The 20,896-nt window shown below is 30.0% G+C and overlaps 2 protein-coding genes across 2 annotated transcripts; one reads left to right on the top strand and one right to left on the bottom strand.

Annotated features, from left to right (window-relative positions):
- Positions 1-5,072: 5,072 nt before the first annotated feature.
- LOC106763434 (protein REVEILLE 6) lies at positions 5,073-13,047 on the top strand. Its single transcript, XM_014647630.2, has 8 exons — positions 5,073-5,404; positions 7,308-7,365; positions 9,764-9,887; positions 9,966-10,130; positions 10,283-10,396; positions 10,928-11,037; positions 11,576-11,635; positions 12,519-13,047. Exons 1-8 carry the CDS (start codon positions 5,172-5,174, stop codon positions 12,576-12,578), a joined length of 924 nt encoding a protein of 307 aa, XP_014503116.1. The 5' UTR covers positions 5,073-5,171; the 3' UTR covers positions 12,579-13,047.
- A 3,726-nt stretch (positions 13,048-16,773) lies between these two features.
- LOC106773454 (heat shock protein 83) lies at positions 16,774-20,072 on the bottom strand. The gene is made up of 4 exons (XM_014660149.2): positions 19,776-20,072; positions 19,083-19,224; positions 18,696-18,976; positions 16,774-18,581 (listed from the first exon to the last, which is right to left on the bottom strand). Exons 1-4 carry the CDS (start codon positions 19,896-19,898, stop codon positions 17,028-17,030), a joined length of 2,100 nt encoding a protein of 699 aa, XP_014515635.1. The 5' UTR covers positions 19,899-20,072; the 3' UTR covers positions 16,774-17,027.
- Positions 20,073-20,896: the final 824 nt, after the last annotated feature.

Below are 20,896 nucleotides of genomic sequence, written 5' to 3'. Positions count from 1 at the left end.
TTATTTTTTGAATGCCTAAAACAATTTAACTTGTTAATGATGATTTGGTTTTGGGGTGCAGGATCGACCATCTACCAAGGTTCATGCTGCTTCAGGTGGTGGATCTTCCTTGGGATACCTCTTTGGTGGTCCTCCAGTGAACTAATTAATTCATGGCTGTGGTTCAAATCTACCATCATGATGAATCATGTGTAAAATAGATAGTGTTGTGATTGCCTTGTGTTTAGACAAGTGAACTTTTTGCTATTCTACTGAACCTCTTAACAATGCTGGTGTGGCTGATGGCCTAATCTAAGNTGATTCTAGGTTTGTTGTTCTGTGTTATTGTGTGGGTTTCAATTAAGGAATTTNCTTTGCCAATGAGCTAAAGTTCAATTATGAAATNAAGTTCATTTTTTATAGTCGTTGTATACTTTTTTGTTTTGAGATTTTTAAAGAAANTAACAGTATTTGTTTGAAAATTTTATNACATATTAGAGTTGAAGTGTTGGTGATTGTATTTTTATTGTGAATGGAATCAACTGTTATTAGAATGGAACAATTAGGAATGATTATAATTTCAATGGATGTTAATTGTAATAATAATTTTTTTTTTAAAAAAACATATATTATGACGTACAAAGTTGGTTTTGAAAATCACATATTATAACGTATAAAATAATTTACGTCATAATATCTTTCGTGCATTTTATGACTGATTTTGGAAACTACGTCATAATATGTTCAAACTATTATGACATAAATTTTTGATACGTCATAAAATGTGCAGACCTATAATGACGCCCAGAACTATGACCCCTAAAAACTACGTCATAAAATGTCATTTTTGTACGTCATAAAAGGTCTTTTATCCATTAGTGATTAAAGAAACATAATTATATGGATAAAAAGATATAATATCATACAATAAAGTATAATATAGTCTTGTAACAACAGTTAAGTTTTTTAAAATACATCAAATTACTAAAAATTTTCAAAATACAATATAAGATTATTTAATTACATCATACCATGTAATTATATATATATATATATATATATATATATATATATATATATATTCTAGAAAAAGTTTTCATAAAACAATCTCTAACTTATTGGTTAGCTCATCATCAACTTCATTTCCATTTGTTCACCTCACAAAACAATCATTGCAAAATAGACACAATAACTAACAAACAAAAAAATAAGTTAATGATAATTTAAATATTCATATACAATTATTATATAAAAATAAATTAGAATCAACTTAGCGAATCATCACCTCATCTATCATAAAACAATTATCAATCATTCCTAAATTATTAACTAAACTCGATTATTAGGATTTTTAGGATTTATGCATCTATTAGAAATTTTGCTTTGTCATATAAAATGAAATCATCAATGTTTCAGTTCTAGTAGTAGTACTAGGTTCTTCCCTCTCATGACAAAGTGAGTTCACTTATAGTCTAAAAGAAATGGAATTCATGACTCTAAGTCCAATTATAAGAAACTCTTTCCCTTTTCACCACCTAAACTCTCTCTTTTAAATGAGTTGATCAATCTTGTAGAGTATAAGAATAATTTCTAAAGAGTGTCTAAAGTAAATGCATAACAGTAAACTCACATGTCATATCATCTTTTCTTAAGAATGATATGACCATAAAAATCAACTAAGTACTTAATCACATATCATATTCTATTTAACCTTATAATACTCTTCTTGAATCAATAACATTCATTGCATATTTCTCCTCAATGAATTATACCTGAAATGCATAGACTTGCCCTGTGAGCACATGCATTCGCTCAGTTACTGATCCTCGAAGGTTTACTTGCCTAATGACTGAATAGCTCGCCTAACTCGTTCAATGAATCCTCATCCTCGTGACTCTCGATCAAAATCAAATTCAGCATTCACTCAGCAAGAGTCTCCTCTCCTAGCAAGAAGACCTCATTGACTCTCAGCCAAATTCACTTTTGGTTGTTGCCCAGTGAGAATGAGGCTCGTCCAACGAGTTTGCATAACACAAACAACAAAATCCTAAAATTAGGTAGTGCAACCCACAAAAAATATCATTCCGTACATCATACAAGTTACAAGTCAATCAACTTCACATTGAAAGCTATTCAAACTAACCTATACATAGACATTTATAGTATGTATATTGGAAACCCCAAATTCTCAACCAAAGAAAGAAATTTCAAAAAAATTAAACCATCAACATATACCAATTTAACTAATTTCACTATGAACATGTTTTATGCAATCTAAACACTTAATTCAAAGAAACAATACAATTTTGGGTTCAGAAACATATCTTCATTTAACAACCAACAATTAAAATTAAATTCACATGAAATAACTAAAGTTTTAGCTTCTTTCACCTAAGACGAAGAGAGTTTCCCTTTCCTATACTACTCTCTAAAGTTCAAAAATGTAGAGGATCACCTAAACAACCAATCAAAAATCCCTATTAGAGTTCTAAGCATAACATCATGTTCATAAAACATAGATTTATGTTATGAATATTAGCAAGGGTATCAAATCGTATAAGTAATAAAGTGATTAAGTTCACATATTGTTTTTCCCACAAAGACTCACGATGTTTAGAAAAATTTATGTTTATTCGCAAATTAAGACTAAAAAAATGAAAATTACTAATGTGTATGAAATAAATCTAAAACTAAGAAAGCAATAAAATTTATGAAATTATTATGGTAAAAATTTCACTAAAGTTGAATTTTATGCACAAAATAAATATGAAAAACACTAAAAATACATCTAATTTCTACTTTAGCATTCACATTACTATTTAACAACTTTTAATGTCTTAGAGATAAGTCTAAACTTATTAATAAGAACCCTAATGTCTTAGACTTTTTCTTATCAAAAGTATACATTAAGCATTTAAATTTGGATTCTATGAATGATCAATGATGAATTCTATGTCTAGATCCTCAATCAATTAGTTGTTTTATCCTAGTTTAGGTTTTAATATTATGTTCAATAATCATATACCCATAAATATACAATCAATTAATTCATGACATTAAGATCGAGAATATAACACAAGAATAATGGGAAACAAATATATTGATTGGTAAAAAATCACAATGAGTTAAAATACATTACGTCAACCTCGTGAACGAGAACCTTAGTTACTCATATACATCTTAAACATTGTTTTGGATGTGAGGTCAAGAATTGTAATTAACACTTCACACTTTCCTTCCAATCCTCTAATCTTAAGTCTCTTAACAAAGTTATCATTAGTTCTTCGTTTTCAAACTCCAAGTCGAGTGAGTGAATATTTGTCAGAGACACTCTGACGTTCAAATAAGTTATACGTGTTTAATTCATTATCACAATAAAGTCTTAAATTTACAATAAATAGAATCACTTACTTTTTCTACTTTTATAGATTTTAAAATCAACTGGAGCTAATCTAAAAGTCAATAAATATATTTTATCAATATGTCTAACAATTGAAAAGAATATTCTTTCAAGGTTCTTTTAAAAAACGTTGACCGTACCGTTCAGTATGTTATAAACACCATAAATTAATAATAATAAATGTATTCTATTATCTGTAGATTTTTTTTTAATTCCTATTTTACATATTTTAAAAGGAAAAATTGAGTAAGAAGATTATTTTCTGGGTAATATATCTCTTAAGAACAAATTTTTTTATTTGCTACGTTTACCAGGATTAGTTAATTTAAATTGTATTTTTAAATTGGTATTATTTTCTGTAAATAACTTTTGAAGAGTTTTTTTTTTGCTATACTAATAGGTATCTCTTACGCAATTTATATTTGCTTCGGAATTGATTAGAGTTATGAAAGTTATGGAATATTCTTAATTAATTTTACTTGTAATTCTTGTTGCAAGGTTTTAATCCTATTAATTAGAGCCGTGTCTGTTGAGATTAAGTCTTCTTGGTTATCTTAATTTTGTTTATAATTATATTAATCTTGAATTATTTATGACATCATATTCTTTTAACCTTTTCAATTTTAATTTAATTTCTTTTTTCTTTTTCTTTTTAAATCTTTTATGGTCATTCTTTCCGAGATCTTGTAATAATATTTTTGAGATGAAGAAAAACTCTATTTATTGAACTCAAGCATTCCTAATACCGAACTTTTTCTTAATGTAACGAAAGAAACTTCCAGTACTCTTGAATAATATTTAATTGTAGTATCTCATTACATCTTCTATTCTAATAAACATTTTAATCCACTTATTTTTGAATTTTTAAGACCAAAACATTTTCCCTTTTCAAAATTTATTATTAAAATAATAGTTTCATTATGAAATGTTTGATATATCATATTTATTTTATATTTAATAAAAAATAATAATAAACAAACTAAAAATAAAAAATAAATATAAAATAAAAATAATATATCAAATATGAAAAAACATTATAATTTTAGAGCTAAAGTTTTCACTACATTATAATATATTATGTAAATTATAATCATAGGTACAAATGGATCTAGAATTTAATTCTTCATTAATCATTTTAATATCTAATATACTTTTTATATATGTTGGATATTATAATTTTCATAAAAATATAAAGGTCTATTATTTTTTTAATATATTTTATTGCTATTTGGATTGACCTATGGTTCTTATATTGTTCAATATTATGATCGAACTCGTATTTTAAATATTTTATGTAAAGTTAGGTAATCTACAGATGAAATTTGCCCAACTATCTATTATCATGTTAAGTTCCCCATCTAGACCAAAGTAGAAGCAATAATAGCACACACAAAAATTAAAAACAAAAAACATTTTGAGAGCATTTATAAAAAGTATTATGAATTTATAAATAAATTTGTTCTCTCTTAGAAGAAATAGAAAATATAACTATTAATTAATTGAGTAGAAAGTGATTAAGTGAAGATTAACACATTTGATTTTCTGTTAAATTCATTTTAACAAAATTTAGGTATCTAAGTTTTAAAATATAACTTTAGAAAAATAATACAAATTATTAACTATTTTGACTTTTATACCTAAATAAATAGTTTTTTTAATATTTCTCTGTGTAGAAATAGCGCCAGTGGTATACACCATACCTAACAATTGTTCTTACATCAATTTGCCATACGTTTCGCCACAAACTCAACATTAAATCTCTCTCTCCTCTTTCTCTCTCTAGAATCTTTGAATGGTATCCAAAAACCCGAACCCGCCGGAGGGATTCTACTTGGATCCGACTGTCATGGCTCTCCCAGGGATGCCTCCCTTCGCCTCCGTCTCTGCTGCTGCTGCCGCCGCCGTCTCCGCCTCCAACTCCTCGGATGATGCAGCCAAGAAGATCCGCAAGCCCTACACTATCACCAAGTCGCGGGAGAACTGGACCGAACCAGAACACGACAAGTTCCTCGAAGCCCTTCAACTGTAATAAAGTTCGCTCCTTTTATTGCTGTTCAATTTTGGTTTTGCTTCTGAGAATTATTCAGTGGTTGAGGTTTAGAGCTCGGTTGAGGTATTGAATAGTTGAATTTTAGTGCACGGGGATGGTTTTCTGAGTTGCATGTGCTGAGTTGTGTTTGAGGGTGTGGGAATTAGGGTTTTGGGGTGGGTTTTTCGGAGGAAGAATTGGGGTTTGTGTTTTATGACGGTGAGTGTGTTAAAATGGATAGGATAAAGCTTGGTTTTTATGCTGAGTTAACATTGTCAAAGCAGTGCTGAATTAAGGGCGTATTTGGTGTGATAAAATGTTTTATGTTTTTAATTTATCTTTTCCCTAAGGAAATGGGTATTGTTTTTTTTTTTTCATTTTAAAAATTTTTAATGTAGAAATATTTGAAAATAAGCAAAAATGGTTCGAAAATAAAGTAGGATTTATTTAATTGTGAATGAAAATAAGAGAAAAATTAAAAACACAGGGAAAACAGGTAGAACACGTTAACTCAAACCAAACTGGTCCACGGGTGTGGTATTGCTAATATTAGCATGGATTCTCGTTAGAACTTAGAAATGGTGAATAATGTGATGGGATGCTTTAAAAGAGAGTATTGGAAACCGAAGCTAGTTTCTTTCAAAATGTTTGTTACATGCTAGCATTGACATAGTTATTTATTCTTTATGGTGTCCAATTATCATTGCTGGTTGAAACCCTGTCTGGCTCGCAAACCATGGTGAAGGAGTTTAATTTGGGATATCAATTGGATAAGTGGTAGATTCAGGATCTTAAGCAAAGTTTGAATGTCCATTACCAACGACAGAGAGTGGGGATTGGGGACATCTGGACAATGCTCAATATTTTAGTTGATACTAAAGCAAAACAATAAAAGTTCTATTCAACGTACCTTGTAATCCTCTGATTGCTTCTATTACTATTGTTGGCTGGGGTTTAACCAGTTGAAGATTGCTGTCTTCTTCCCTTCTTACCAGTGCTTGCTTGGCTCCAAATATGGACTAGCCGGAATAATTGGAATTAGTTGTTTGAACCTTTTACTATTTCCGTTCTGATCTTTCCACTTGTAATTATAACGAAAGCTGATTTTTCCTTACAATGATAAATAAGCTAGGAAGAATAGGTCCATTTGAGCCCAAAGACATTGGCAATCACAACGTTAACAAAATAGATCAGACAAAAGAAAAGGATTACTGCACTAAGTAATCTTAAGAACGTTTTAATATATTCAAGATTTTTTTTCCTGAACATAATGACTATATTTTGACATGATGTTTCTTCTTGGGATTGTATTAATGTAGTAAATGTGTTATTAGTTCATGATAGGACACAGAATTACCTGAAGCTGCGTTAATGTAGATTCCTTAGTTTAATTTATATGATCATATTAGGAAGATTATTACCTCTTTTGGTTGAGGAAAATATTATTAAGTACAGATAAGATATATATATATATATATATATATATATATATATATATATATATATATATATATATATATATATATATATATATATATATATAAGTGAAAGATAAGAACTCTACCTAAAAAGGAAAAAAAACGAAGGATCTGATGGGCCAAAGTGACTAAAAAGGCGTATATGAGGGCACCAGAGAGAAACCATATACACTGCTATCCAATAAAATATTATTGAAAATAAAAATACTGTTCAAATTATCTTTCTCTTTATTTTTTATTTTGGCAACATGATAATGTTGTAAATCATTGGATTATTGTGGTGGACAGCGTCATTGAAAGGTCATGACTTAAAACCATTCCCTAGTGTTGCAATTTAAAGCTAGTATTTGTTTCTGCCCTCTTTTGGTATTTACTACCATTTTCCACTGCCCTCACATTGTTTTGCTCCATTTGTTTGCAGGTTTGACCGTGACTGGAAAAAGATTGAAGCATTTGTTGGATCAAAGACTGTTATACAGGTAATTCTAATGAGCAAAAATCCTTGTTTTGCTAGAAGTGCATAATTTTTTTTTAATATTTCTGGAGTTAAGTATGGATATTTCATTTTAGCTTGTACAGTTAAAGTATGCCATCTCTCATTTTCTTGTTAAATTTTCTGTTCTCAATTTTTTGGGATGGGAGTCAATAGATCCTAGGCTAGAAAAGGCTTATGCACAGTTAAAAATTTGGGCCCAGGTATCATGTTAAGTGTGAACATTACGTAAAAATAATTTGAAATCCTTGGTGTTGGAATGTCGTTAATTGATTATGTAGTTTTCAAATTATTCGGAAGGAACTATATCTTATTGGAAATTAAATGTCAAAAGATAGGTCTTATTCCCACCCACCCCAAAGAAGTGCTCTTTATTCAACCATATTCTCCTTGATTCACCATGTATTTCTCACTGTCATATTGTGCTCTGCTGGTATAGTAAGGTTGGTTTATTGACTTGCAGTTGATTTAAGGAAGGTTATGAGTCAAAAAAATGTTAAACCTAATACCCATTTTAGTCCTGTTTTTTTGAGGCAAGATACTTTAATTTAAAATTTGAGGTATAACATGAGTTTCCTGTTTTCTTTCTATTCAATGCAAGTTATTGCATTATATTGTTATTGGGCTTTCTATTACTTCGTTGTCAAACAAATTGTTTATTCCATAAACTAGATTAGTAGTATAGGTATTCTAATTGTGGTCACTTTGTGATCTATGTTAATATATGCATCGTTTTAACCATTTGAATTTTATCCTTTATCATTAAATTATTGTTACACTTTATACCCATCATTCATATCATACCTTGTTATTCTCTTAAAAAATGTGATGTACCTAAAAGCTTAGGTGTTACATGCAGATCCAGCATGGTTTTGTAATCTTTAACTTAGCTACACATGTGGGTAGGGAATGGTTTTTCCTCTGAAAGAAAATAATGAAAAATTGCTTTTGATGACATGCTGATTCTTTTGACTGAAAGAAAAGCAAGTGTGACAAGGAGCAGTATTTTATGTTAGATATTATTTATTACAGAACATTTAAAGTGTAATTTGATCCATGCCACTGACCACACTTAGTGGGAAAATGCTTTTTTGTTTTTTTGGTTGAGACAGAAGTATGGAGCTGAGCTGGCTTGAAAATCTGAACATACATGAATGTTTGAGTTGTTAGGGCTTGTGTTATTTTATTTTATTTTTTTATTTTATTTTGTGTTTTTCAACTTTAGATTTCAATTTCCATCCCTTAAGGTAGTTTCTGGATAGAGATCTTAAAGTTCTAAGGAATTTGAATTGGATGGGAATTTACTTGCTTTAATTACATTCCTTTCGTTTTCGAAATTCTTTATTTTGGATAAACAATTCAAATTCATATTATATTTTCAATTCTTTGTGCAGATAAATTTATTTAATATCCATCATTTGTGAAATTAACAAATTGATATTTCAATATAAATTTTTAGCAACAGTAAACATTTGTAAATTAGTCTAAACTTAAAAAAACATGCAAAATGTTAAATGAGTAATTATATAATTTTTCCATAGGTAATCTTTAACTACAAAATCAAATATTAAGCAGTTTGCGATCTGATTTTAGTGTAATTTTGTAACTAAAAATGTATTGTTTAGCAAGGAGGGAAAACTAAATATTGTTAACATTTTAATAAATAAAAGTGTAATTTTGTTTCATATAAACTAAAAAGTATATATATTTGCTAATGGATAGAAAGAGTTGCGGAAGAGAGGGCAGAGTGAGGGCGAGAAGAGAAGTGATAAAATGATTGGGGGAGGTGTGAAAGAGAGATGCTTAGAAAAGGGATAGAAAGGGAGGAGTAGCACGGACAGCACATTCGGAAAAAGGTCAGAGATGAGAGTTTGCAGTGACACTGATAGAGAAAAGTAACTACAAAATGTTTTTATTTTAGATGTTATTCGTGTGAAACTCTAGGGAAAGAGAAACATTAAGCTGAAACCTTGTGTTTCTAAGACATCGCAGGTGCTTTATTTATATTGAGAAAAAAGTAATTCAATACAACAAACAGAGGAGCTTTGATATCCTCTAATAACAAAGATATGATGTGTAAATAAATAAAAATATTCCTAATAATACATACATAATCTATATTCGTGATTATATAAGACCAACTCCTTATTTCTATAATTTCTATAATTATAACAATTTGAAATCCCTTCATATTACTTGAAAATAAAACCTCTTTAAAATTCCCATCATTATGAATTTTATTTGCATTTGATATCCAAGTAACTCATTTTGATATGCTATATGGTTTTAAATCCATTTAAAACTTGAATGCCTCTTTCGATTCCTCATCCAAATTCACTATAATTTAGCTTAAGGACTAATTATAATTTTTACTGGGTTTGTAGATACGTAGTCATGCACAGAAATACTTTCTCAAAGTTCAGAAGAGTGGAGCAAGTGAACATCTTCCGCCACCCAGACCTAAAAGAAAAGCAGCACATCCATATCCCCAAAAAGCTTCCAGAAATGGTAATAATCCTTTGCCATCATTTTTCTAGACAATTTAAGTTGATTTACATCTAATAATTCAAAATTGATTTCTGGCAGCTCCTGTACTCCCACAAGTATCAGGATCTTTTCAATCCTCATCTTCTTTGCTTGAACCTGGATATATCCTGAAAAATGATTCCCCAGCAATGCTTAAAATTCCTATGAACACTGTGGTGTCATCCTGGTCAAACAACACCTTGCAAACTGTCAATTTATCCCCTGGTACTAAATGCTACAACTTTCTGTACCTTCTTTATTTTATTGATCCTGAGATTTTGTTCATGCAAAGTAGACTGTTTATTGAAGATACTTTTGGAGAATTTCTTTTAGATATACTAACTACTTATGTTTGCTACATTATATGTGTATTGCAGTGACAAAAGTTAATAATCCTTGCAGTAGTGGTGAAAGCACTCCTAAAGTGCGCCCAGCTGTTGAATCTCATGGTCAAGGACCTCATCAAGGGAATAAAATCCATCCATTGAGAGGCAAGGGTTTAGTAGTTTTCCTTTATAGTTTGAAGTTGATTTTTTTATGGTTACATGCATGCATCATGAGTTCACGGAATATTGTTATAGGAAATGGTTGTACTGATAGTGGCGTATAATATACATTCAGTGTGTGCTTTACGTGAGTTTTATACTAAAAACTAATTAAGTGGGATTGAAGTAACTTAATTTTCAATCTTGGATACGGATTGTCTTATGCAAAAAAAATTCACTTAAACTGTGATATATCTGAAATGCTGAAAAATATAAGCTTTCAGCTTTTATTTGAATTCAACAAGTATGATGTTTTTGGGACTCATTTCATCTCATTCATCATGTCATGTCTCAAAAGCTGTTTCAGTAGCTTTATTTATACAAACTCCCACTTTAACCCTCATACAGACAGACTTAAAATTTCCTTATACAAATATAACTTTTCCTGTCATGCCAGTTTTACTTTTACAGTAATATTGATTTTTATATTCATTATTGTCTTCATTTTAAATTGACAGTTTAATTTTTGTTATGCAGTTCTTCCAGATTTTACTCAGGTATATGGTTTCATAGGCAGTGTATTTGATCCAAATGCAACTGAACATCTGCAGAAGCTAAAAAAGATGGACCGTATAGACGTTGAGACAGTATGTTTATGTTCCTCCATCTAGTGTTTGTTATTCTTTTCAGCTAGATTGGACTGTGTTATAGATACTTATCAAATTGGTTTTTAATACGATTCAGGCAATTAATTACTACTCCTTAAGTGTATTTTGGTCTCAGACTGGGTATTCTAGAATCACTTTGAAATACCGGTTGATGTGATTTTAAATTAATTTCCATATGTTTGGTTTCACACTAAATAATTCATGCTGGATATAGAATCGATTCAGAATTGAAACTACTTGATTAGCTTTTGCATTGGATAAAAAATTTTATACTGACTTTAGTTGCTAACATGCCTTTACAATAAAAACATCCAAGCATAAATCACATGAACACATCAATTCAAAGGCAATTTTAGCCAAAATCAGTTTTGTCATCATTCATCCTGACATACACTAAGTTGTCATTAAAGATTTTTTTGAACCTGACTTTTTATTAACTTATGTCTACTACAGTTATATAAATGAATTTACGTTTGTTCAAAAGTACTTACAAATGAATGTCCTTGGATATTTTTAGGTGCTACTGCTAATGAGAAACCTGTCTATCAATTTAACTAGCCCAGATTTTGAGGATCATGTAAGTATTTATGTCCCTGGTATTTAGATTGCTATAATATATATTTTGTCATGATGAGTAATTATACAAGTAACGTTTGTCTTTATAATATAACCATCATGTGAGTTCATTTTTGTAAAGTGTTGTCTTTTTTTTTTTTTTTTCATTTTTTACTGCCGTGTAATTTTGAATAAGATTTTCACTGTTGGTGTTGCAAGTGATATTCTTATCATTTTATCGTATGCATTTCTCTCTCTCTCTCTCTCTCTCTCTCTCTCTCTCTCTCTCCTAATATAGTATATCTTATCATCTTATCAAAGTAAGCAAAAAAGTATTTATAAGAATATGTTAATTTAAAAACAATTATCAATACCAGTTACTTGTTAACTCCGTTATGTCAAGTGGTTGATATTCTGTAAACTGTATATCTTTTGGCAAGAAAAATGAAACTTTGTTATAATCTTCTTCTGGATACCAATGTTTCATATGTTGTCATGGAACTTACAAAATACCAGGCATGCGTCTAGAGTCTCATTGTACTATCTGTACTATTCTTATTCATTTTGTACTTGAGCTAGTTCAAGAAACATAAAACTGGGAGCCTATTAGTAACTAGTTTAATTATTCATTTAATCCTTATAATTGTGCAAACTTTACCTGTCCTTATACTTTAAAAGCGTCCATTTTAGTTCCTGTATATACCTGTTTTATCTCTTTTAGTCCCTTTGATTTGGTCTTTTACAGTTGAAAATATGTTCCAGTTGGTCTTTATACTTTAAAATCATTTATTTTAGTCTTTAAAGTATAAATTCATATGGACTAAAGAAATTAAAAATAGTATGTATTAGGACTAAAATGAATGATTGAGTTACTAATGTGCATCCATAATTTTTGATTCATACAGAGAAAGTTGCTTTCATCATACGAGGTTGAACCAGAGAGAAATAACTATCAATGTGGATAGAGCATGCACAATAACAAGTTGAAGAGTGCTAATGAGATGGAGGCAGAAAGTGGCTTCTTTTCCCATCAATTTGATGCAGTCATGCTGTTACTATCTTCCATGATTTGGTAAGAGCTCATGGAAAGGCACAAAGTGGAGATGTTGGAGTCACAGCTAAATTTTTACCCTGCTCTTGGTTCTTATTGCTGTTGCTCATCATTGTAGCTAAGGAAATCGTTAATTCTCATAATTCAATCATGACTTTGCGTATATATGAATCAACCTTTCAAAAAGAAAACAATAATGTGAGAATGTATATAGCTATTTCTTAGTTTTATAGCACCAATAGTGTATTAAATTCAACCAAATATCAAATATTTGGAAACAAGAATGTTATATTCTAGTTTTGTGAATGTCTGTACAGCTCCTAATATTTCTGTTAGGTTCAACCAAACATTGAATATTTGGGACCAAGAATATTAAATTTACCTATCTAAATGTTATATATGGAAATGATTATAATAAGCAAGAGTATTACATTCCTATTCCATTTGTTAAAACTGCTGAAATCTAATAGTTAAAATAAAAAGACTTGAACATACTTTTTATTCTTTAAATGTGATATTCTTCTTCTTAGTGTTTTAAATTAAAAAGGATTGTCTCTAGTTTTTAAACTTCAAAGTTGTTCTTTTTGTCTCTTTTCATTATCAGTGTTGGACTGGTTATTTATGTAAAAAAAATGTGCCATGAAAATAGTAAATGCAATTTAGTTTTTATAATGTTTTAGATAAAATGTTTATAATTTTCGAAATTTGGATAAGTTTTATTTTAGTTTTTTCAAATGTAAAAGTTAGTTTTTTAGTCTCTTAAATATAAAAATGATAAATTAAGTCTCTCAAATTTAAAACTGAAGTTCTTTAAGTCCAAAAATACATTTATTTGTCTCTAGATTTAAGGGTGGTTAAAAATAATTTATTTTGATTTTAAAAGATAACTTTAAAAATTTGTTAAAACGACTAATACATTTCTAATTTGATAAATATGACTTTAAAATTTCCTTTATAGCAACGGTCTGCATATTGTTACTACTGTCCCGAAATGTAGTCTGTTTTAATTTTTTTTACTTTCTTTATTAAATAATATTTTTATCAAATTTTTAATACTATAATATAGTAATTATGATTAATGTTTTATTTTAATTTATTGTATTTTAAAGATTTAAAATCATGAATAAACTTATCTTAAAAATATAATTCATTTATTTAAATTTGATTTAACAGTTTCGATCTTTTTATTTTCAATTAAGTTTTCATTTTATTTGTATTTAAAAAAAAAGTCAATTTAGTTCCTTCTTTTATATTGGCTTAACCTTGTAGGTTTTGTTTTAATAAATATTACATATTTTCATAAATGTATAGCTCGAAAAATATAAAGTGAAACATTCATAATTTGATCTACACAACTTTTATTTTGGAAAGTTAGAAATCGTGTTGGGAGAAAACAACATTTCCACAATAAAATTGTTTCACTTTGACAAAATTTACTCATTGATAATTTTTTTTATAGTTTCAATTTCAATAATTCTTGAGTAAAATTACACCATATTCATAAACTTATGAAAATTCTATTTCTTCTTCAAACGAAACAACATTGCACTTATAAAGTAAAAATCAAATAAAGTCATATTCAACCTAAGATAGTGAGGAAATAAAGATCACACGATTAGAGATGACAACGGAATGGGTCACACGGATAGTGTCTACCCGCAACCTGACCTGTTACCTGTCGGGTATCTGTTTAGAAAATATCTGTAGATATTTTAAAACCCGCGAGTATCTAAAAAATAAATAAAAAAAATTATACATTTTAAAATAAAATTAGAAAAAATATATACATAATATAATAATGTAAAATAAATTAAATATAAATTAAAAATTAATTTTAATTATATTTAATATAATAAAATATAATTTTATTTTATTTTTATTTAAATTTAATTAAAAAATATATAAATTAACTTTTTTTATTATTTTTTGCAGGTAGGTAACGGATACCGGCGGATCGACATTATATTACCCGTACCAATTTGTTTAGAAGCAGGTATTAAAATACCCACTACCCGTTACTTGCGAATAGTAAATATCTGCTAATACAGATATCCATGTCCGTAGATTTTTTTTGCCATCCCTATACACAACCCTCCACTCTAAACTCCTATTTCAATATTATTTAAAGTGCTTCTAGAATAATTTTCAAAACTTTTTTTAATTTAAGTTTAAAAATTAATTTTACCTAATAAACCCAACTTATAAATTATAAATTGATCAGAAAGTTATACTTTCAATTAAAAATATAAATGGTTGATCTACATTTTAAGAAAAGTAAATATTTTATTTATTGAAAAAAATCAATTCTAAAGCAATTATAATAATAAGATACTTTATAAATCCTTACTAACAGAAACCTCAAATTAAAATTAACTATATTGAAATATTTTAAGAAGGAAGAACAAAGACAAGAAGATTTGAGGAAAAAAGTTTAAAAGAAGAAATAAGAAACTTAAGAAATTTGTAAGATTCAAAAGTATTTTAAAAATGTGATGAAATATTTTAAAAGTTTTTAGAAAATTCTAGGAACTTAGAAATTATTAAAATAAAGAATGAAGTAAAAGTAAACCTGAATTCACATTATCAGCTGCTGGAGTTTCACATTATCCTCAAAATTTTGGTATGTAAAGCTGAATACACCGCAATCATTTTTTTAAGACTTTTTTATATGATTTTTGAACCCTTCTACATCTATAAGTAAAGTGTTCCTCTTTTGCATTTTTGAACTCTACACTTAAATAAAATAGTAAATTTCATAAGAATTTTAGTATCTAGAAAATACGATTAATTTTAGTATTCTGAAAATATAATGTTTTTTTACCATATATTCTGATATTTGAGAATCATTATTATATTTTTTTAAAAACAAAAGTGATAGGTAACATATTCACCCTAAATTTTAATTTTTTTAATTTTTCCTTATTTAATGTTTATTTATGTTTTTTGGTAGATGGTAAAACATAACATTCTCTGAATTGAATACATCTTCATTAAATTCAAAAGGACGTTGTGAAGAAAAATATAAAAAAATGTTAATTATTATTACTCTTTCAACATAATTTAGTCATTCATAAAAGATATGAAAATGTCGACTTTCACAATAATAAAAATAACCATATGTTTTTAAATTTGAAACTTGTATTTTCATGAAAAGTTAGATATGAAGCTAGTTATTTTATATTTGATTTAATTTAACTAAAATTTAAATTCTCATAAGTTTAGATCTTTTACTGAAATCTTTCATTAATTATATAACTATGAATAACCAACTTTTATTATTTTACTTAAAATAAATTGAATAATAAAGGATAACCTATATTAATAATAATAATAACTATCAAAATAATAATTTTTTTATCATTAATATTATTTTATATTAATCATAGAAATTTAAAAGTAAAATTAAAAAAAATGAAATAAAAACTAAACCTAACTGAGAAGTATAAAAATTTTAAATATTAAAAGAAGAAAGTATCCTGATTTCTGATAAGCTTAAAACTCCATTAAAAAGAAAATATTTAATATAAATTAAAGTTGAAATACCATAAAATCACAAAAAATGTTAATTTTTCAAAAATCTTCTGCAAAACCTTTATTGAAAGTGATAATCCTAAATCATGTTGTCTTATTTAACCAACCAAAGTTGAGAAGTTTTTTACTTAACTTTGAATTTACTTCAACACAATAACCCTAAATACTCTTTCTTAATTCTTAGTATTATTCCTAGAAATGGCATCAGGATTCAAAATAAAATATCCTAAGAACTACGAATACTCGACACGTTTAAATGTCAACTGTACTAGTCAATTAAATTAAGACCCAATAAAAAGAAACACCATTTAATCTTTACTTTTCTCCAATTAATGATTTATCTATTTGAATGTCCAATGTTGCTTTAAGTTAAAACATTTGACATTTAAAGTTAAAACATTTAATCAAAGGATTGAAAGCAAGCAGTTGCAAATAGCCATTAACAAGGCTTGTAAAATCTGCATGTTATACCCTCCCCACTCACCCACATACCTGAACATATAAACGTAGAATAGAATTACTTAATGAAGGAAGCAAACCAAGGATGAGACAGTGATGCAGAAAAGTGGCGTAAGATAGGTTATCAAAAACACAGTTCCTTTCTTTAATTGATGTGTATCTTAGAGATTTGACAAAGATGGGTAGATGCAACAGACAGACAGACACATTTTCACATCACAGAACAGTACATTCTCCCATTACAAAACTAAAAACCTATGAAACTAAAAACAGAAAAATTTCGTCATCCACCATCAGTTTGTTGACAGACAGACAGACAGACTCGAGACCATAACGGAACATAAAATGACAAAAAACAAACGACCGTTGGCATTTAGTCCACTTCTTCCATCTTGCTCTCCTCAGCACCTTCCTCTTCCAATGGGGGCATGTCAACATCATCGCCACCAGTCTCATCTTCATCAATGCTCAGACCCAGCTTCAACATCCTGTGAATCCTCGAAGCAAATGTGTTTGGATCATCAAGGCTGAAACCTGAAGTCAAAAGTGCTGTCTCAAACAGAAGCAACACAAGGTCCTTCACAGACTTGTCATTCTTATCAGCTTCAGCTCTCTTCCTCAACTCCTCCATTATTCCATTGTCAGGGTTGATTTCCATGGTCTTCTTGCTAGACATGTAGCCACTCATGTTGTTGTCTCTCAGAGCCTGAGCCTTCATAATTCTTTCCATGTTTGCGGTCCATCCATACTCACCAGTAACCAAACAGCAAGGGGAATCAACAATCCTGTCCGAGACAACAACCTTCTCCACTTTGTCTCCCAGAATGTCCTTGATAACCTTGCAGAGCTCCTCAAAGGATTTCTTCTTCTCTTCTTTCTTCTTCTTCTCTTCCTCAGTTTCATCATCCAGTTTCAACCCCTCCTTTGTAGCTGAAACCAATTTCTTCCCATCATACTCCTTTAGTTGTCCGACTGCATACTCATCAATAGCATCCACCATGTACAGAACTTCATAGCCCTTCTTCTTCAGTCTCTCCAAGAAGGGTGAGTTCTCCACAGCCTTTTTGCTCTCTCCAGTGATGTAGTAAATGTCCTTCTGTCCCTCCTTCATTCTTGTAACGTAATCCTTCAAGCTTGTCATTTCATCGCCACTTTTTGTTGAGTGGTACCTAAGCAAGTCAGCCAATTTGGACCTGTTCTGGCTATCCTCGTGGATACCCAGTTTCAAGTTCTTTGAAAAAGCATCATAGAACTTATTGTAGTCTTCCTTGTTCTCTGCAATTTCGTTGAACATCTCAATACACTTCTTCACAAGATTCTTTCTGATCACCTTCAAGATCTTGTTCTGTTGCAACATCTCACGAGAGATGTTGAGGGGCAAGTCATCGGAGTCAACAACACCTTTCACAAATCCAAGGTACTCAGGAATGAGCTCTTCACAGTTGTCCATGATGAACACCCTCCTGACGTAAAGCTTGATATTGTTCATCTTTTTCCTGGTGTCAAACAGATCAAAGGGTGCTCTCTTTGGAACGAAGAGAATGGCCTTGAACTCAAGCTGGCCCTCCACAGAGAAATGCTTCACTGCCAAGTGCTCCTCCCAGTCATTGGTCAGGCTCTTGTAGAAAGAAGCGTACTCATCTTTGGTGATCTCTTCTGGCTTCCGCAGCCAAATTGGCTTCTGCTTGTTGATCAGTTGCCACTCGTGAGAAACCTCCTTGATCTTCTTCTTTTTCTTAGAATCTTTCTCCTTTTCCTCGTCGACTTCCTCGATATCCCCTTCTTCCTCCTTCTTGGGCTCATCATCTTCGTCATCGCTAATTTCTTTCTCGGTTGTCTTCTCCGTCCAAAGGTAGATAGGATAGCTAATGAATTCAGAGTGTTTCTTTACAAGATCCTTGATCCTTCTTTCCTCCAAGTACTCCAACTGTTGACAATCAAAGAGGTTAATCAATCAGAATACGAGTAATATAACCAAAACAACATAAAAAACCCGGTTTCTCAACAACAAAATGGGGTCAGATTGATAAATTAACAGTACCTGATCTTCCTTGAGGAAGAGAGTAATCTTAGTTCCCCTTCCAAGTTGCTCGCCCTCAGTGTCCCTAGTAACAGTGAAAGAGCCACCAGCCTGAGATTCCCAAATGTACTGTTCATCGTCATTATGCTTGGTGGTAACAATGACTTTCTCCGCGACAAGGTATGCAGAGTAGAACCCCACACCGAACTGCCCAATCATGCTTACATCAGCACCAGCCTGCAGCGCCTCCATGAATTCCTTGGTTCCAGACCTCGCAATGGTACCCAGGTTGTTCACCAAGTCTACAAACAACACAACATAAAAACACGGTCAACAAAAATTCCTTCCAAATCAACATCCTAAACTCCGAACACATTCATTCCATCTCATGCATTACTAATGTCTTACCTGCTTTAGTCATTCCAATACCACTGTCAATAATGGAAAGGGTGTTGTTGGCCTTGTCGGGCACGAGTCGAATGAAGAGCTCTGGCTGAGCATCGAGCTTGCTCTTATCGGTTAAACTCTCGAATCGAATCTTATCCAAAGCCTACATTTGAACAAAAATGAAAAAAATCAAACACCGTTATATTCAAACATTTGAGGTTAAAAAACTAACATTAACATTCCTGCAATTTCATTTCGTTTATTCAATGATGCAATGTACAACTGTTAACGTATCACTATAATGATTAAAACTACGTAATTTTCACGGACAAGTAATTTGTTCAAAACCAAAAGTCTCTAAATAAAATATTTCAAACAGTTACAAAAGTAACCATAAGAATTAAGAATCTCTATGTCACAATGTTGAAATTGTTGCAAAATATCTGTGGATGATTCATAATAGACAGATGACGAATATCTCTAATGACACAGTACCCATGACATTTACAATCCATCATCTTAAATCTGCGACTCATCTAAAAACAATTTAATCTGAAAAACTAAATAGAACGAGCAATGTAAGAACAACAAAATACAACCTATATAACGTCCATTCAGAACACGTAATCCAAAGATTTATTACACATAGTTGATGAGATTTCATTCATTGAATGAAAATTCTGAAACCAAGAGTGAAGGATTGAAGAGGCTTACATCAGAAGAGTTGCTGATGAGTTCTCGCAAGAAAATCTCCTTGTTGCTGTAAAACGTGTTGATGATGAGGCTCAGAAGTTGGTTGATCTCAGCCTGGAAAGCGAAGGTTTCAGCGTCCGCCATTGAATATCAGATGATAACAGCCGAGAATCACCGATTTATTAGAGAAGGAATCGCAAGAAGGAAAATGAGCGAATTGCACAGAGCAGAATGCACAAGTTATAAGAGCGACTCGCAGAGAAATAAATCGTTGAAGGCAGAACAAATGGAAGAGGTTTATATAGGAATGAGAACATGCGTGAAACAAACAGGTTCTGGAGTGTTCTACCTCTCTCTCGACATTTTTATTAGTAAACTGAACCAGAAGAAACGTTGTCGTTTTGATTTTTGAGTTTCGCAGCAAAGTATCCGGAACTTTCCATGGTAATGGTTGTATTTGAGGCACTAGAATGTTCTTCTCTCTCATGCACAATGACGAAAATAGGGTCCCACAAAAATATTATGGGCAAAATGTTTTTTTATATATTTTCAAATTTGTAAAAGCTATTTTAGTTTCTTCAATTTAGAAATACTGCTTTTTACTGTCTTTGAACTAATGATAATTTTTCAAATTATTTTAATGTTTCTAATTTATTAACAAGAAAGTATAAATATATCATTTCCAATTTAAAATACTAAAATAATCTATCTTTTAGTGTAGAATATCAAAATCAGATTCATCCCAAATCTTGAATTTAAAAATATAAATACTTAAGAAAAAAAAATATACTGCAATCAAAATTGTATGGTGCTAAGTGACCTATATATTTTATTTCAATCCGAAATTTACTAACTATTTTATAGATTTGACACGTTGAACGGGGACTGAAAGTAATAGATAATTGTTTCTGTTTTTTTTTTTAAATTATTTAGTTGTTCCTATTTTCAGGAGGTTTTTTATTTTTATTCCGTCTTATTCGAATTTCTAATTGAGTCTTTGTAAGTGTTAATTTCAATCAATTAAGTCTTTATCATTAAATTTAGTTAATGAAATTAACTTTTTTTGCATAACTGAAAAGATGACCTGTTTATTTATGTAAACGTGGCCTATTTAAAGTTGAAACATGACATGAATTAGAATC

Source organism: Vigna radiata, chromosome 1, assembly GCF_000741045.1.
Source record: "Vigna radiata var. radiata cultivar VC1973A chromosome 1, Vradiata_ver6, whole genome shotgun sequence".
Classification (NCBI taxonomy): Eukaryota; Viridiplantae; Streptophyta; class Magnoliopsida; order Fabales; family Fabaceae; genus Vigna; species Vigna radiata.
The sequence above is the reverse complement of the archived record's forward strand: the minus strand, read 5'-3'. Positions and strand labels throughout refer to the sequence as shown.

Bases quoted from the DNA above. Each gene is read 5' to 3' on its own strand.
- LOC106773454 (XM_014660149.2), bottom strand. From the start codon at position 19,898: ATGGCGGACGCTGAAACCTTCGCTTTCCAGGCTGAGATCAACCAACTT. The intron at 19,225-19,775 runs GTAAGCCTCTTC...GTTCAAATGTAG, and splicing joins TCATCAGCAACTCTTCTGAT to GCTTTGGATAAGATTCGATT. The intron at 18,582-18,695 runs GTACTGTTAATT...GATTGTCAACAG, and splicing joins TCTTCCTCAAGGAAGATCAG to TTGGAGTACTTGGAGGAAAG.
- LOC106763434 (XM_014647630.2), top strand. From the start codon at position 5,172: ATGGTATCCAAAAACCCGAACCCGCCGGAGGGATTCTACTTGGATCCG. The intron at 9,888-9,965 runs GTAATAATCCTT...GATTTCTGGCAG, and splicing joins CCAAAAAGCTTCCAGAAATG to CTCCTGTACTCCCACAAGTA. The intron at 10,131-10,282 runs GTACTAAATGCT...TGTGTATTGCAG, and splicing joins AACTGTCAATTTATCCCCTG to TGACAAAAGTTAATAATCCT.